General features: G+C 42.9%; 1 protein-coding gene across 1 annotated transcript in view; it reads right to left on the bottom strand.

Moving 5' to 3' along the window:
• Positions 1-19427, bottom strand: part of hcfc1b (host cell factor C1b) — a 55626-nt gene that overhangs the window by 33275 nt on the left and 2924 nt on the right. Inside the window, 9 exon segments of the mRNA XM_064922018.1 lie at positions 2661-2812; positions 3009-3194; positions 3197-3319; positions 3631-3810; positions 6534-6640; positions 6991-7075; positions 11120-11328; positions 17605-17765; positions 18038-18186. Coding sequence (XP_064778090.1) covers positions 2661-2812; positions 3009-3194; positions 3197-3319; positions 3631-3810; positions 6534-6640; positions 6991-7075; positions 11120-11328; positions 17605-17765; positions 18038-18186 — 1352 coding nt within the window.

Below are 19427 nucleotides of genomic sequence, written 5' to 3'. Positions count from 1 at the left end.
GTTCTGAGCGCCGTTCTCAGAATATGCTTTCCCGTAAAGTGTTTTTTTTTTTTTTTTTTTTTTTTTTTTTTTTTAAATCTGACACAGCGGTTGCATTTAGGAGAAGTCTATCTTTTATCAATGTTTATTACGAGTATTTCTGCAAACTCACCAGATGTTTTGGAATCAAAACATTACTGCAAGTAACGCACCAATGTAAACTGAGATTTTTGGATATAAATATGCACATTATCGAACAAAACATACATGTATTGTGTAACATGATGTCCTATGAGTGTCATCTGATGAAGATCAAAGGTTAGTGATTCATTTGATCTACTTCAGCTTTTTGTGACTCCTATCTTTGGCTGGAAAAATGGCTGTATTTTTCTGTGACTTGGCTCTGACCTAACATAATCATATGTTGTGCTTTCGCTGTAAAGCATTTTTTAAATCGGACACGATGGGTAGATTAACAAGATGTTTATCTTTCATTTACTGTATTGGACTTTATGTTAAAAGTCAGATATTTCTAAAAAATATTTTTCGAATTTCGCACGCTGCCTTCTCAGCGGAATGTTGTCAAGAGGTTCCGCCCTAGAAAGGTATATTTAGGTACTATTTAACTGTGCTAGAATGCTTAAAAAGACGGCAAAAAAAATAAATATTAGGCATCATTTTTTTTAGCAAGGAAAATATCAGATATCGGTCAAAAATATAATATTGGTGCATCACTAAATGTAAAAAAACGTGGAAAAAGCCAAGGGTTCTGAATACTTTCCGAATGCACTGCACCTCAACTTACATGCCATCCAGTATATCAAATAAAGTTTGGTATACTTCCACCCTGGAGTTTCCCCAGACTTAAAGGCTTTCATTGCCTCAAGAAGTTCCTCTGTAATTAGGCCTTCACTTGAGTCTCTGTATAGCTGTTAATTTTATACTATTATTAGAAAAAAATACCCTTACCATTAACTTGAGTTTATGGAGATGGAGGAGAATGAAATGAGAACACATGTTTAAAGTAGTTTTGTTTCCTCTTTTACAATATTGTTTGGTGAATCGTGGGTGACTCCATTTGTAACAAGTAAATCATTTTTGGAAGCATTTCTATGTTGAAGATTTTATTTTTATTTTTTTAAGAATTCGGTGCATTTTCCCCCCCACATTCCATCCAGTTCCCTTTTATTTTTTAATAACGCTTAAATATTTTATACACTTGATCTTTATTACGTTCCTTCATTTCTTTTTGTTTTTCCTCTAACTTATTCTGAGCCTTTACGGTACAGTTTTTATTTATTTAGTTTTTTATTTATTAGTTTTTATTATTTTAGTTCCTCTGTTTGAGATGAACTCTTTTTACCTAAATATTTGTTGTTTTAAAAAAGAGGAGTATTGAATTGCATGACATCTTAGGGTACATTTTAAGTGTCCAATACAATAATTTACAAAGCCATGTTGGGTTTACTACCTTTTTATTTGGGCATTTGTATTGTTCAGAAATGTGGTGGGTCGTCTCTTCGTTTCTCAGGACTTTATCCTGCTAACTGTTCCAAACGTCCCAACTGAATTTGGTAAAGGGGCTTTTATGTCCTCTGCGCAATCGTCTTGGAACGCCTTACAAAATACTTTAAAACTGGAAGAACCTGTCCCGATCGGTGTTTTTAAATCACTGATGAAGGATTTTGAGGCTGATTCCCTGACCTGTCAATGTTTTTAAATTTGATGTTTTTGATTTTGTTATACTCTTATGAATTCAATGGTTTTTACTAGATTACTTGGTAGTTTTTCCATGTTTGTCTGTAATTTTTGTAATGACTTGGAGCTGCCTATCTTGGCCAGGACGCCCTGGAAAAAATAGATTTTATCTAAATAAAATAGGGGGATCTGTTGTATCTATTTTAGGTAGGGAAAAAAAAGTCCCTTAAATTCTTCTGTCTAGGTTAAAAACAATTTCATCTAGTAGGCTTTGATTACATTTCCAACATCATAAATTCTCTATGAGTATTGTGTATACCAACGATTTGATTGTTAGGGGACAGAATGCTGTCAATCAACACTCACTTTTGCGGGAAAAATGACATGGGTAGTCAAGACGACGAGCTTGATTGAGCCTCTGCCATGTATATCCCACTAGGTCAGGATATTAAACCTCCATGTATATCTCACTAGGTCAGGATATTAAACCTCCTCCATGTATATCTCACTAGGTCAGGATATTAAACCTCATCCATGTATATCTCACTAGGTCAGGATATTAAACCTCCTCCATGTATATCTCACTAGGTCAGGATATTAAACCTCCTCCATGTATATCTCACTAGGTCAGGATATTAAACCTCCATGTATATCTCACTAGGTCAGGATATTAAACCTCCTCCATGTATATCTCACTAGGTCAGGATATTAAACCTCCATGTATATCTCACTAGGTCAGGATATTAAACCTCCATGTATATCTCACTAGGTCAGGATATTAAACCTCCATGTATATCTCAGTAGGTCAGGTTATTTAATCCTCCATATATCCACTAATTCCAATACCTCCTTGATTTCCTTAAGTGCACGAGGGTGATAAGTTTGTAGTGTGAATTCCCCTATGTGCCCCGGTCAAACGTAGTGTACTCTATAGGAAATAGAGTAGCATTTGGTACACAAGAACCAATAAGTATTTCCTTTACCGTTCCCTGTGCACCCTGGGCCGGCACCACCATGCGGACCCCGGCAGGAAGTGATGTCACCGTTACGGGAGATTTCCCGCCCTGGTTGGCCTGCCTCACCGTGACGATGGAGGTGCCTGTGGTGGAATGGGGAGCAGACACCTTCAGGATAGCTGGGAAAAACAAAAACAATGTTTAAACCAACGTTTAAGAGGCTGATCTGGAAAGATTATGTTTTATGATTATAATTATGTTTGGACACAAATATAATCAAAACAGTTTTGAGAAGTTAAGCCAAACAATGATTTTTTTTTTTTAAAAAGAACATTTTAAAATATTACAGAAATAAAGTTATTCAGTAGTCGGTACCTGGCCCGCGTGCATTCGCAGCAGCCAGTGGACTCCCAGGCATTGTGGTCGTGGGGGAGGGGACCAGCGTTATGCCCTGGAGAGGCAGGCCCTGGGCGGACGCTGCAGGGGCTGTGACAGGGCTCTTGGGGGAGTTGACCGGTAGTGACGTCGCGGGGCTGACACCGGGCGTGGTAGTGGCTGAGGGGGGATATCGTACTTCTGCAGCTGTAACAGGTAGGTGTCTGCAGTAGGTACCGCGCCCCAGCTCACCTCCAGGCTACTGGTGTTGGCTCTCACCAGCTGGACCCGTGACGGGGGGCGGGGCTTCTCTGTGGGGAGACGAATAAAAACAGAGCAGCGGTTTGTGTTCAACAAATCAAAATAACAACCTGAATAACTTAAGGATTCGCTGTACGCCACCTAACTTATTTGTACGGTTAAATTCCCAACACACAAGTACTTCACAGATTATCACGTTGAGATTCACTCTATTTAAAAAAAATATATATATATAAAATAAAGTGTCCTACATCAAAATGTATCATCGATACTTTCAATTAACACACACACACAAATAAGCAACACGCATGTTTCTGAACAAGTGTCATTACAGACCAATTAAGTGAACTAAAGAACTCACCTGTCTCCAGGTACCAGAGGTCCTTACAGCACACCTGGTTGTTCCAGGCCTTGCGGTATCCGTCCCGTCCGCTCCAGACGTAGAGGCGTGAGTTGATGGCCACGGAGCAGTGACCGGCCCTGGCCCTGGGGATGTTATCTTCTAGAGAATCCATCAGCACCGACTCCCACGCCATCGAGTCTTGGAGCGGACAGAAGAGAAACATCAGTGGTGTAGTCAAGTCACTAAACATTTGATTTTTGGATCGAGTCATCATGTCCCGGTTAGGCTTGGGCGGTACGCCGATTACCGGGGGATGTGGGCGGTACGCCGATTACCGGGGGATGTGGGCGGTACGCAGATTACCGGGGGTTTGGGCGGTACGCAGATTACCGAGGGGGTTTGGGCGGTACGCCGATTACCGGGGGGTTTGGGCGGTACGCCGATTACCGGGCGATGTGGGCGGTACGCCGATTACCGGGGGGTTTGGGCGGTACGCCGATTACCGGGAGGATTTGGGCGGTACGCCGATTACCGGGGGATGTGGGCGGTACGCCGATTACCGGGGGATGTGGGCGGTACGCAGATTACCGGGGGTTTGGGCGGTACGCAGATTACCGAGGGGGTTTGGGCGGTACGCCGATTACCGGGGGGTTTGGGCGGTACGCCGATTACCGGGCGATGTGGGCGGTACGCCGATTACCGGGGGGTTTGGGCGGTACGCCGATTACCGGGAGGATTTGGGCGGTACGCCGATTACCGGGGGATGTGGGCGGTACGCCGATTACCGGGGGATGTGGGCGGTACGCCGATTACCGGGGGATGTGGGCGGTACGCCGACACGGGGGTTTGGGCGGTACGCCGATTACACGGGGGTTTGGGCGGTACGCCGACACCGGGGTTTGGGCGGTACGCCGATTACCGGGGGTTTGGGCGGTACGCCGACACCGGGGTTTGGGCGGTACGCCGATTACCGGGGGGTTTGGGCGGTACGCCGATTACCGGGGGGTTTGGGCGGTACGCCGATTACCGGGGGGTTTGGGCGGTACGCCGATTACCGGGGGGTTTGGGCGGTACGCCGATTACCGGGGGGTTTGGGCGGTACGCCGATTACCGAGGGATGTGGGTGGTACGCCGTATACTGGGGGATGTGGGCAAAGCCTCAGGATGGTTTTCAATACCTGCTTAACCACCTCATTGAAGTCCCCCCCCAAAAAAAAGATACAATATTTGTACCTGCAGTCAACTTGTGCAATACGTTAGAGGTGATAAAAAGAACATTGCGTTCTCAATTTCGCCTGTCACATTATGATAATGCTTGTGGTACTTCCTTAGTCGTGTGTTTATTTACAAGCAACGAGAAGCTGGAGCCTTATGAGTCACTCACTGTTGTACATAATGAGCCAGGTGATCTAGTTACCGTGTGCAATTCACTACTAAAATGTCAGCCAGCTAGATACCATATAACTATTATAGTTAACTGTCTAAAATGTGCTAAATGCTTTGGCATTTATTTTGCCAATGTAGCAGCACGTTAGCTATCTTGCTAAGTGGTTAGCTTCTTCCATACTCAAGCATTGGCTTGGTAACAGCAGAGAATCCCCTCCTGGATAAAGAGTCTTCCTAATGCTAATGTTTTGTGCGTGCAGCGGTCTAGCATTATATAGTTTAGGTTAGAAACTGAACAAAAATGTACGCAATGTGCTCGTTAGCATTCTCTATGGGATTTTACATGCGCTCGTTAGCATTCTCTATGGGATTTTACATGCGCTCGTTAGCATTCTCTATGGGATTTTACATGCGCTCGTTAGCATTCTCTATGGGATTCTACATGTGCTCATTAGCATTCTCTATGGGATTTTACATGTACTTGTTAGCATTGCGAATGGAGTTTGAAAACAGCGGCCCTTGTTCAGTTCCAGGTATTAGATAATATCCTGGTAAGGTACAAGGTCTTATGAAGGTATGACAAGCTGGATACTGGCCAAGCCTAGTGCCCGGGAAAACATTTTACATTACACAGCTTTGACTGTTTTTTTTGTTTTGTTTTATACAGAAATGTGCCTGGTTACAACACGCCGAATTTAAATAAATTTGTTTAAAATTTAAATAAAAGGTTTTATATGATTTTCTAACCATGGAGAAACAAATTAAGCCAATAGCTAGCAAAATAAGAATCTCTTTCCCCATGATCGATAACATTTCAAACAGTTGATTGATGATCAGACATACCAAGGCCAATACAATGTTATTGTCCATAGACACTTGACAGAGGGCAGAAGATAGCATTTCACATTATTAAGTTGAGAGGTCAATTGTAGCAGAGACGGGTTTCTGTCTGTCATTAGTTTAGTTTTTTTTTGTCTAGAAATTTGTACATTTTTTTGCGGTCAACATTTTATTAAAAATTGAGCACAAAAATAATGTAATTTTTTAGGCAATTTTAGCTAAGGGGCTCAACACAGAACAGCGCAGTGTTGTATACAACCCGCTTCAAAAGTATTCAACGGCACAAATGTAAAACTACGCAGATAGCGACACACAGAGCCGGTCGGCCCTTAAGAGAACGGTTGGTCGGTTAGACAGCCTGACATACCTAGGTTGGGACAGGCCAGTGTGTTGGTCAGCCTGACATACCTAGGTTGAGACAGGCCAGTGTGTTGGTCAGCCTGACATACCTAGGTTGAGACAGGCCAGTGTGTTGGTCAGCCTGACATACCTAGGTTGAGACAGGCCAGTGTGTTGGTCAGCCTGACATACCTAGGTTGAGACAGGCCAGTGTGTTGGTCAGCCTGACATACCTAGGTTGAGACAGGCCAGTGTGTGGGTCAGCCTGACATACCTAGGTTGAGACAGGCCAGTGTGTTGGTCAGCCTGACATACCTAGGTTGAGACAGGCCAGTGTGTTGGTCAGCCTGACATACCTAGGTTGAGACAGGCCAGTGTGTTCGTGCACTTCCACTCCTTCTCGTGTGTCGCTACTTTGACGTCATCCATCACCAGGGGAACCCAGCCGCCGAACACGAACATCCTGTTACAGAACAGACAGGTGAGGAGGGAGACAGGCAGGTGAGGAGGGAGACAGGCAGGTGAGGAGGGAGACAGGCAGGTGAGGAGGGAGACAGGCAGGTGAGGAGGGAGACAGGCAGGTGAGGAGGGAGACAGGCAGGTGAGGAGGGAGACAGGCAGGTGAGGAGGGAGACAGGCAGGTGAGGAGGGAGACAGGTGAGCTCCTGATGGACCAACCATGCACCAGACCAGCTCAGAAGTAAAAATGTACACACATCCAGTTACTTGCCGACAGAAAAATAAAAAAATAAAAGTCCCTCTCCCTGAAAAGACAAATGTGTTGCTCAAGTTAACACAATTGTGTTAACTCACTTGTTGGTGATGGTGGTGGCAGAGTGGAGACTGCGGGGAAGAGGAGCTGTCCCGTTGATCGACGGTTTATTCCATGTCAGGGTGTCTGCACAGGAAAGACAAGGACTTATCAACTTCCTGCGTTAAAACGGCCGCGCTACTAAGTAGTAGAGATGTGACAAATAGAGGGAGGGGGAAAAATATATTTTTTTATATATATTTTTTTTTTAATTGGTTCTGTTAAAACGATATTAAAAAAATAAAAAATAAAATAAAAAACGAAAATACATTTAAAATCCATGATGAATTCACATTGCGGCTGTGCTGCTACCGGGAACCGTTTTGGGTTTCATGGCGCGTCCCTTTAGAATTGCACCAGCACCACCCTTACATTGACTCTGCCTCGCAAAGATAGCATTTCCTTCCTCAAATTATTGCCATACAGGACTGTCACTTGCCCGTCTCTGCCATTGTTCCAACTTACGGACAATGGTCTTTCTTAGCGGAAGAGACGACTCCGAAATAATTGATTTCGTCAACTCCTTGCATATCGACTGCCATTTTAGTGTCGAGTCTGCCAACTGCTAAGATTAAATGTTTGTGGGTTTTTTTGTAATGGAGGAGACTAATTAGTAGCCGTACTTCAGAGAACACAGTATAGGCCGGTCGGCCACCATGCAGACGGAGTCAGGACCGCGCGCTAGGCCCGTCTGTCTCGCAATTTCTTGGCTTGAAATGTCTCGCAACGTCAGTAAAGCAGGGCCTATCATCAATGAATAGGCTATGAGATATTCTACACGCAACAGACCTGAAAACAAAAATAAAGAACAGGCAAGCCAGTGAGAAGGAGAGAGAGAGGTTGCAGCCAGACTGAACTGGCACGTACAGTCGAGCACATACAGTCCACCCCACATACATCTGCTGATGCAAAAAGGGCTTAATCATTTATTTTCTTTTAAATGTTTGCGTAAGCCCCAAGAAGCATTTGTCTGCAGTTAACTTGGTCAAAGGCTGTGCAACCATGAACTAGCTCTGGGGTGCCAATAACTTTGTTCTTTCCATGTCTCTCTTGCACTTTTCGTATAAGAACTGATTTCTTATAAAAATAAATAGAAATTTGACCAATTTTGATCATCACACATTGGATTTTTTTTTTTTTTGGCACGGACAAAATTATTGGCACCCCAGAGCTAGTACATGGTTGCACAGCCTTTGGCGAAGATAACTGCAGACAAATGCATCTTGGGACTTATGCGATCTTTTTTTATATAAAAGCCCTTTTTTTACATCAGTAGATGTCAAAAGGCTTACACAGAAACCCGGCCTAAAACCCCCAAGAGCTGCTCACCTTTCTACTGGCAATTTGTCTCACTATTCAGCAGCAAACTGATCGCATTCTTCAATCTTTCGAAAGGTGCCTTCCAGATCTCACCATAAATTTTGGATGGGATTCAAAGCTGGACTTCTTGCTGGTCATTCCGGAACAGTCCAGCATCTCTTCTTAACCATTCCTGTGTGCTTTTTTTTGTGTGTGTGTGTGTTTGGTGTCGTTGTCCTGCTGGAAGACCCACAACCTTGAATGGAGACCCAGTTTTTGTAAACTGGGAAGAGAATTGGACTGCAAAAACACCTGATAATCTGCTGATTTTACGATGCCTTGTTCAAAGCCCCCCCCCCGAAGTATAAATGCAACCCCACAGCTTCACCGAACCCCCCCCCCCCCCATGCTCTTTCCATGGATTGCTTCATCTGATCGTCAGTGAACACAGCGCTGACATGTATTGCCAAAGAGCTCTAATTTTGTTTCAATTGGTCCACAGAATGTTTCCCCCCAGGGATTTAGGCGGGTTTATTGAGAAGTTCAAATCAGTTGAATATTACTGTGGGGCTATGGGCCTTTAATGTGTGCAAGACATCATGAAATCAGATTATCAATGCCATACAACTCTCCTTCCGTGGCCTCCAACTGCTCTTAAAACGCTAGTAAAACCAAATACATGCTTTTCAACCGTTCGCTGCCCGCCTGTCCAGCATCACTGCTCTGGACGGCTCTAACTTAGAATATGTGGACATCTACAAATACCTAGGTGTCTGGTTAGACTGTGAACTCTCCTTCCAGACTCATATTAAAACATCTCCAATCACAAATTATAATTATAATTATAAGAACGACTTCCTATTCCGCAACAAAGCCTCCTTCACTCACGCCGCCAAACATACCCTCGTAAAACTGACTACCCTACCGATCCTCGACTTCGGCAATGTCATCTACAAAATAGCTTCCAATACTCTACTCAGCAAACTGGATGCAGTCTATCACAGTGCCATCCATTTTGTTACTAAAGCACCTTATACCACCCACCACTGCGACCTGTATGCTCTAGACGGCTGGCCCTCCCTACATATTCGTCGTTCCATGTGTAACTCTGTGTTGTTGTTTGTGTCGCACTGCTATGCTTTATCTTGGCCAGGTCGCAGTTGTAAATGAGAACTTGATCTCAAACTGACCTACCTGGTTAAATAAAAGGTGGGGAAAAAATATAGTTTAAAAAAAAAAATCAAGGTGTTTTGGAGTGCAATGTTCAACCCAGTGTCCAAAAACTGTCTGTTGAAGGTTGTGGGTCTTCCAGTTGGACAACAAACCCCAAAAACACACATAAAAAGCACCCTGGAATGGTTAAAAATAATCATTTAAAACGCTGGACTGTTCTGGAGTAGCCAATGAGAAGTCCAAATCTCAATCTCACCCCTTAACCTATAATGACAACTGAAAACATCAATTGGTTGCACCCAACAAACACTGAAGAATAAGGGCAATTTGCTTCTGAGGGCAAGCTCATCGATAACTACAATTTTCTACATTGTAGAATAATAGTGAAGATATCAAAACTATGAAATAACACATATGGAATCATGTAGTAATCAAAAAAAGTGTTAAACAAATCAAAAATATATTTTAGATTTCAGATTCTTCAAAGTAGCCTCCCTTTGCCTTGATGACAGCTTTGCACACTCTTGGCATTCTCTCAACCAGTTTCATGACGTAGTCACCTGGAATGCATTTCAATTAACAGGTGTGCCTTGGTAAAGTATAACCAGTATAACTGAGTTCCATGTCTGCAGAGGGTTTCAGTAGATATACTTTTATCGCCCTAGTGGTCACACATGCGTAATAGGACTATTATTCTACTTTGTTAATTGCTGTGGAATTTCTATTTTTCTTCACGTTGTAACAGAAAACCAATAAAATAAAATAAAAATGTCCATTTAATCACATCACTACCAAAATGACCACTGCCTGAACTACAGAGTTCTTTGGCTGAGATGGGAGAACCTTCCAGAACAGTCCCCAGAGCACTTCATCAATCTGGAACAATTTCCCCAAATCCAGATGCAGACAAGACAATTAAAGCTGTAATCGCCGCCAAAAGGTGCATCTACGCGTATTCACACCCATTACTCAATACTTTATGTACATTGATGTATTTCATTTTCTATATATATATATTTTTAATTATTATTATTATTATTATTATTATTAGCAAACATGTCTAAAAACATGTTTTCACTTTGTAATTATGGGGTATTGTGATGTCATTATGGGGTATTGTGATGTCATTATGGGGTGTTGTGATGTCATTATGGGGTATTGTGATGTCATTATGGGGTATTCTGTATGTATGGGTGAGAAAAATGTCAACTCATTTTGAATTCAGAAGTTAACACAACAAAATGTGGAATAAGTCAAGGGCTATGAATAATTTCTGAAGGCACTGTAAAAAAAATTACATTAAAATGTTTAAAAAATGGCAGTAAATCACATTTAAAACAGAAACAATCTCTCAGCTCAATGGAGAAATATGAATAATGGCAGGAAATTAGCTTGAATATTCAAAACGTTCTCGACACCGACAAGATGGGGGCATCTAAAAAAGGTTCTCTAAAAACCAGCTGTGTGTGCCCATTGCCACACCCTCTGCCACCGAAGCTCCCCTTTGATACAGGAAAAGACCCAGAATGCAACCTGCAAGTTTAATTAATTAATAATGCGTGTACACCACGTGTATCCTGTGCATAGGAAAAATGAACTTGATTTGATCTCCCCAACAAAACAAAACAAAACTCGGCAGGAATTTGACCAATCACTCACCTATATCTAGTGTCCACAAATCCCCCAGTCGACAGCCACTCATACCCCCATAGATGACCAGACGGGACTTGCTAGAGGTCTTCTCTGTGTAGACGACGGCAGTGTGGCTCTCTCTGGGCGGGGGCAACACCCCGTAGGTGATGGGGATGTCCCAGCCCACCACACTGGAGCCGGCACGCAGCTCCAACGTGTACAAATCGTTCAGGTATCTGGGGTGGAGGAGGGAAAAAGTCTTAATCTGTGCCTTATATTTAAATCACATTTTATTTGTCACATGTGCAGAATACAACAGGAGGAGCACAACCTCACCGTGATAATGCTTACTTACAATCCCTTTACCAACAATGCAGAATTATTTTTTAAAGTAAGAAAATTACACACAAAAAAAAATGTAAATTAACAAAATAAGCTAACCAAATTAAGAAAAAGCAGCAAAATAACAAGGGGTACCAGTACCAAGTCGATGTGTGGGGGTACAGGTTAATTGAGGTAATATGTACATGATAGGGGTAAAGTGACTATGCATTGATAACGAACAGCAAGTAGCAGCAGTTTAAATAAAATAAAAGGGGGGGGGGGGGGGGGGTTCAAGGCAAATTGTCTGGGTAGCCATTTCATTAACTGTTTTGCAGTCTTATGGTTCGGGGGTAGAACCTGTTAAGGTGCCGTCGGCACTTAATGGTGCTGGAGTCGTGCGTAGACACGCAGTCATGGGTGAACAGGGAGCACAGGGAGGGGACTAAGCACGCACCCCTGAGGGGCCCCCGTGTTGAGGATCAGTGAGGCCGATGTGTTGTTGCCTACCCTTACAACTTGGGGGTGGCCCGTCAGGAAGTCCAGGATCTAGTTGCAAAGGGAAGGTCCTTGGTTTAGTGATGTGCTCGGAGAGCACTACGGTGTTAAACGCTGAGCTGTAGTCAACGAAAAGCATCCTCGCGTAGCTATTCCTTTTGGCCAACGTGGGAAAGGGCAGCGTGGAGTGAAATAGAGATTTCCTCATCTGTGGATCTGTTGGGGCGGTATGCGAATTGTAGTGGGTCTAGGGTTTCTGGGATGATGGTGTTCATGTGAACTATGACCAGCCTTTCAAAGCCCTTCATGGTTCCAGACATGAGTGCTACGGGTCGGTAGTCATTTAGACAGGTTACCTTGGCGTTCTTGGGCACAGGGACTATGGTGGTCTGCTTGAAACATGTATTACAGACTCGGTCAGGGAGAGTTTGAAAATGTCCATGAAGACACTTGCCAGTTGGTCAGCGCATGCTCAGAGTAAGAGTCCGGGTAAGTCTGGGTAATCCGTCTTGCCCTGCGGCCTTGTGAATGTTGACCTGTTTAAAGGTCTTACTCACATCGGCTATGGAGAGCGTGATCACAGTCGTCTGGAAGAGCAAGTGGTCTCATGCATGGTTCAGCGTTGTTGCTTCAAAGAAAGCATAGAAGGCATTCAGTTCGTCTGGAACACTCGCAGCTGGGTTTCCCTTCGTAATCTGTAATAGTTTGCAAACCCAGTCACATCCAATGAGCGTTAGAGCCGATGTAGTAGAATTCAATCTTCGTCCGGTATTGACTGTTTGATGGTTCATCGGAGGGCATAGCGAGATGTTTCAAAAGCATCCAGATTAGTGGACACATTGTATATAGACTTTTTTCTACTGTGTTATTGACTTGTTAATTGTTTACTCCATGTGTAACTCTGTTGTTGTCTGTTCACACTGCTATGCTTTGTCTTGTCCAGGTCGCAGTTGTAAATGAGAACTTGTTCTCAACTAGCCTACCTGGTTAAATAAAGGTGAAATAAAAAATAATTTAAAAAGAAATAATAATTAAAATGGAGGGTGTGACGCTACAGAGGCACCATCGGAGGCATGCAGAGAGAGGTCAAATGAAGCTCATTACCCCATCGTCATGCGCCTCCCTCTGTATAGCTTTGATTGGCTTTGATGGGGGGGGGGGGGTGATACATTCTGTATAAACAAACTCACTCCCTTGACAACAGCTCTACACTGCTGTGTATTGTGACTTCTGCAGTATCACCGTAATAGCTGCATGGCCAGTGCGTGGAAGTGAACATGCAGCGCCCAGATGCGTAACGCACTCTCTATAAGAATGTGCTCTCCGCTCTCCTGCCAATTTGTGCACATTCATTGTTTCATAACTCCACTGTGGCATGAATTCCCCACTACATTTACATTTACATTTAAGTCATTTAGCAGACGCTCTTATCCAGAGCGACTTACAAATTGGTGAATTCACCTTCTGACATCAGTGGAACAGCCACTCTACATATATCACCAGTAGTATATTTAGCATGAACTCCTATCATTTCTAATCTACGATGTTTGTTTGTCATTTCAATATATGATTATTACATTTTACCGTTGTTTGCAGAGAGCACAACATTACGCAACACGCGTGAGAAACAAGTTGTGTCTCATTTCATTTCCGAGGTTTTTTAAAATGTAATTTAGTCATTGTCATTTTGTTTGGAGTGCTCCTGTCAATGTTGATTGAGGACGCCGATTACGCTCAGAAGTAGGCCTATAGGCTTCCTGCATAATAATGCTGCATTTGTGGCTCTGATAGTATTCATGATTGGTTTAACGCATCACAACTAATGATCTGGGGCGGCAGGGTAGCCTAGTGGTTAGAGTTTTGGACTAGTAATTGAAAGGTTGCAAGTTCAAACCCCCGAGCTGACAAGGTACAAATCTGTCGTTCTGTCCCTGAACAGGCAGTTAACCCGTTGTTCCCAGGCCGTCATTGAAAATAAGAATTAGTTCTTAACTGACTTGCCTCGTTAAATAAAGGTAAAAAAAAAATAAAAAAAATATCTGTGGAGCTTCTCAAAGTCATATTTTCTTCACCTCAAAACAGCAAGGTAACAAAGTGTGTTTACATCCATTGAGAACGACTATTCCTTAATATATTTGTAAAAAATCTTCCCAGCTCTCTCCCTTTCAATAACCACTTGGCGACGTGAAAAGGGAAAAATGTCACGCACTGATCTAGTGGAAAACATTTTTTTTTTTTAAATAGGCCAACCTGATTACTTCTTATCGGTGCTCGACTTGGACTGAAATAGGTGCTGGTACTGTTTATATTTAGGTGCATCAGGCCGGACCCAGGATAAACAGTTGAACCGTTTCAAGTTCGTTGCAGACAGGCCATGCGTAGCCAATGTGATTTATAGGATATTTACTTTGATCAGTGTATTTTCCACCTGCAGGCTACAATGTTTATTTTTGTTGGCTTTATGTAGGCGATTTTTACATAGTTGGCAATAGAAGTTACAAACCTAAAATGTATCATTTCCATTTAGATAGAATTTTTTGCTAAAACCACGTGACAATGAGTTTAAGATGAGACATTATTATATATTATTATAAATTAAATGAAACTGTTCCACAAAAATGTGCATTATGAAAACCATAGCTGACAAACAGATTGGTTGTAATTGTAAGAAATTGGCATTAAACATCAGAAAGGTTGCCAGCTCTTTATATAGCCCATTACAGGCAACTTCTGGAGAGTAATGGCAGAATCTGTGAAAGCCAGCAGGAAGAGGAGGGTCAGATTGCATTTATTTTCTCTTTCTCTGGATATCTAGATCTTGGGCTCACTCGAGTCATTTGGGTCTTATTTAATCAAACCGCATAAAGCATCAGACAAGATCAATGCATATAGTTGATTTTATTAAAACACATAAGGTGGGTTGTATATGGAAAAATACATGTTGAAAAATGTTCAACCAAATTGTCTGTAATTAAGAACTGACTTTTGTTCGACCAATATTTTATTTTATATAAATAAACAAACAACTTCCTTCACTACCTGTAATCCATGGCCTCTGGTTTGGATATGTATGTATGGTCAATGTGGGGACAACATTGTTGATGTAGCCGGTGGCTGGTGTGGTATATTCCTCAATGGGATGAAACTCCGGAAGATATTCCAGTCTGTGCTAACAAAACAGTCGTGTAGCACATCAGACCACTTTGGCATTTAGCGAGTCGTTGGTATTTTATTTTACCTTTAAGTATACATTTATATAGTTGTATAGTTGTATATATTTATATATGTATATATTTATTATTTATTTATTTAACATTTATTTAACTGGGCAAGACAGTTAAGAACAAATTCTTATTTTTAATGACGTCCTAGGAACAGTGGGTTAACTGCCTGTTCAGTGGCAGAACGACAGATTTGTACCTTTTCAGCTTGGGGGTTTGAACTTGCAACCTTCCAGTTACTAGTCCAACGCTCTAACCACTAGGCTACCCTGCCGACCCAAATACTTCCAGCTTGAGTACTTGCTTGTAAGCCAGAATCAGGAGGATAGAATTATGGTCAGATTTTCCAAATGAAGGGTGAGGTAGAGCTTTGTATGAGTCTCTGTGTGTGTTGTAAAGGTGGTCTGGAGTTTTTTTTCTTCTCTCCCCCTCTGATTGCACATGTAACATGCTTGTGGAAATGAAGAAAAACACATTTGAGTTTTCCTGCATTTAAAGTCCCCAGACACTTCCGGGTGAGCATCCTCTTGTTTGCTTATGTCCTTATACTGCTTGTTGAGTGCGGTCTCCGATCCTGCATCGGTTTGTGGTGGTAAATAGACAGCTATGAAAAAAACATTGACGAAAACTCTTGGTAAATAAATAGTCTACAGGTTGTGTTACGATACCTCAGGTGAGCAAACCTTAAGAGATAATTAATATTAGAGATGGCACACCAGCTGTTGTTGACAAATAAGGCACACTTAACCAGCATGGCTACCGCAGCATTCTGCAGCGATATGCCATCCCATTTGGTTTGACTCTTAGTGGGACTATTAAATTGTTTTTCAACAGGACAATGACCCAACACATCTCCAGACTGTGTAAGGGCTATTTGACCAAGAAGGAGAGTGGAGTGCTGCATCAGATGACCTGGCCTCCACAATCACCCGACCTCAACCCAATTGAAACAATTTGGGATGTGTTGAACCACAGAGTGAAGGAAAAGCAGGACACAAGTGCTTAGTATATGTGGAAACTCTTTCAAGAATGTTGGAAAAGCATTCCAGATTAAGCTGGTTGAGAGAATGCCAAGCGTGTGCAAAACTGTCATCAGGGCAAAGGGTGGCTACTTTGAAGAATCTAAAATTGAATATTTTTTTAACACTTTAGGTTACTACATAATTCCATGCGTTATGTCATAGTTTTGATGTCATTACTATTATTCTACAATGTGGAAAATAGTAAAAATAAAGAAAAAAAATCTTGAAAGAATAGGTGTCCAAACGTTTGATAGGTACTGATTGCAAATGTATTAAAAATAAAAACGAATACGGTATTTACGTAAGTACTCAGATCTTTTGCTATGAGACTCAAAATTGAACTCGGGTGCAACCTGTTTCCATTGATCGTCCTTGAGATGTTTCTACAATTTGAACGGAGTCCACCTGTGGTAAATTGAATTGATTGGACATGATTTGGAAAGGCACACACCTGTCTATATAAAAAGGCCCCACGGTTAACAGTGCATGTCAGAGAAAAAACAAGTCATGAGGTTGAAGGAATTGTCCGTAGATCTGGGCAAGGATACCAAAACATTTCTGCAGCATTGAAGGTCCCCAAGAACACAGCGACCTCCACCAATCTTAAGTGGAAAAAGTTTGGAACCACCAAGATTCTTCCTAGAGCTGGCCACCCGGCCAAACTGAGCAATCGGGGGAGAAGGGCCTTGGTCAGGGAGGTGACCAAGAACCCAATGGTCACGCTGACAGAGCTCTAGAGTTCCTCTGTGGAGATGGGAGAACCTTCCAGAAAGACGACCATCTTTGCAGCACCCAACCAAGCGGGCCTTTATGGTACAGTTAACAGATGGAAGCCACCACTCAGTTTGCCAAAAATGCATGGTTGTGGTGGCAGCATCATCACGCTGTGGGGATGTTTTTCAGAGGCAGGGACTGGGAGACTAGTCAGGATCAAGGCAAATATTGAACGGAGCAAAGTACAGAGAGATCCTTGATGAAAACCTGCTCCAGAGTGCTCAGGACCTCAGACTGGGGCAGAGGTTCACCTTCCAACAGGACAACGACTCTAAGCACACAGCCAAGACAATGCAGGAGTGGCTTCAGGAAAAGTCTCAATGTCCTTGACTGGGAGAAACTACACAAATACAGGTGTGCCAAGCTTGTAGTGTCATACCCAAGAAGGCCCGAGACTGTAATCGCTATCGAAGGTGCTTCAACAAAGTACTGAGTAAAGGGTGTGAATACTCAAACATTTCTAAAAAAAACTGTTTTTACTTTGTCATTTTGGAGTATTGTGTGTAGATTGAAGAGAGGGGGGACGAAAACAATTTAATACATTTTAGAAAAAGGCTGTTCAGTAACAAAATGTGGGAAAAGTTGAGGGGCCTGAACACTCTCCAAATGCACTGTGGGCTACACAGTACACACATACTTGGTGGGGGGGTGGATAATATATATGGATGATGTATACCTGGGGATGTTGTTCTTGGGGTCCTCGCTGTCGTTAGCCAGTCCTCCAAACAGGAAGCATTTGTTCCCTACCAGGGAGAAGCTGTGTCCCAGGCGGGGACAGGGAGGAGGGCCGTTCTTAGGAGACTTGGGCTTCAGACGCTTCCACTCCCAGCGACTGGCCTGAGGAGAGATCAGCAGTCAACGACGACATGAATGCAGTGACTCACTAACAAGCTCAGCTGTGCCTACAGAGCTAAGATCTCTAATTAGCCTATACCCATTCAAGCACATCTAACGCAAAACATATAAATGACAAGGAATGTTAGTTATGGTTTAAAATTGAGGATGGAAATTAGTATACAGGTATTTATGCAAACTATTTAGTGTTTAGTTTACACCCCAAATCCCACTAAATAACTGTCAGAGCTTAATTCTGTGGGCTGAACATGTACCTGCAGTTCATACAGATCGTTGCTGTATTTGCCATACTCCACCATCCCTCCGAACACCAGCAGCCTGGTGCCGTCGCACACGAACCCATACGCAGCACAGCCAGGCGGGATGTCGCCACGGACAGCAGGAATGAACCACTGATTGGTGGCTGAAACACATTGAATTTATGGATTATAAAACCCTGTAACTGAAGTTACTGTAGTAATAACCAGTGCTTGACTTGGGCAGGTCGGCTAGTCAAATCTACGTAGTGTTGCACGGTATCGAGCGGCAGGGTCGCCTAGTAGTTAGAGTGTAGAGGCGGCAGGTAGCCTAGTGGTTAGAGTGTAGGGGTGGCAGGTAGCCTAGTGGTTAGAGTGTAGGAGCGGCAGGGTCGCCTAGTAGTTAGAGTGTAGAGGCGGCAGGTAGCCTAGTGGTTAGAGTGTAGGGGAGGCAGGTAGCCTAGTGGTTAGAGTGTAGAGGCGGCAGGTAGCCTAGTGGTTAGAGTGTAGGGGAGGCAGGTAGCCTAGTGGTTAGAGTGTAGAGGCGGCAGGTAACCTAGTGGTTAGAGTGTAGAGGAGGTAGGTAGCCTAATGGTTAGAGTGTAGAGGCGGCAGGTAGCCTAGTAGTTAAGAGTGTAGGGGCGGCAGGTAGCCTAGTGGTTAGAGTGTAGGGATGGCAGGATCGCCTAGTAGTTAGAGCGTTGGACTAGTAACCAGAAGGTTGCAAGTTCAAATACCCAAGCTGACAAGGTACAAATCTGTCCTTCTGCCCCCTGAACAGGCAGTTAACCCATAAGAATGTGCTTAACTGACTTTCCTAGTTAAATAAAGGTAAAATAAAAAATAAATAAAAGATACCGGTACCAAAAATGTCACAATACCAACATTTTAGAATACCACAGTACCGTTTCATATGATACTACCAAATTGTTCAATCCTACTGATCTAAAGAACCCACTGGCTCCTGTTATAAAATGTTTATTAAAGTCAGCTGTTTTGATCAATTCTGTTAAATCTAAGCAACGGTCACTAGTCTCTTGTTTGTGCTGGTCCAATAATGTCAACTTCACATTCATGCTCATGTCATGTGTGACAGCTGTAAATATGCTAGTGCATCCCCCCTACAGCCATCACTCACCTGCTTCTCTCCCTCTGCATCATTATGCATGTATATTAATTCCTACTATTCCTTCATCCAAATCACTGGTAGGCCTTTCCGATACTGGATGAGCAAGTGTGAATATCAGTGACCGGTTGTGTAGCGCATGCGCATAATGTTTAGAAAACAGGAATCGGGGGACGGGTCGAACAGGACGATGGGACACTGAATTGTCACTGTGGTAACCTGATACTTGGTGCAGTATCTTATTAGTAAAAATGTTGGTATCGTGACAACACTATGTTACTT

The sequence above is a fragment of the Oncorhynchus masou genome, chromosome 18, assembly GCF_036934945.1.
Source record: "Oncorhynchus masou masou isolate Uvic2021 chromosome 18, UVic_Omas_1.1, whole genome shotgun sequence".
Taxonomy (NCBI): domain Eukaryota; kingdom Metazoa; phylum Chordata; class Actinopteri; order Salmoniformes; family Salmonidae; genus Oncorhynchus; species Oncorhynchus masou.
Note: the sequence above shows the minus strand (reverse complement) of the source record. Positions and strands in the feature narration are given on the sequence as shown.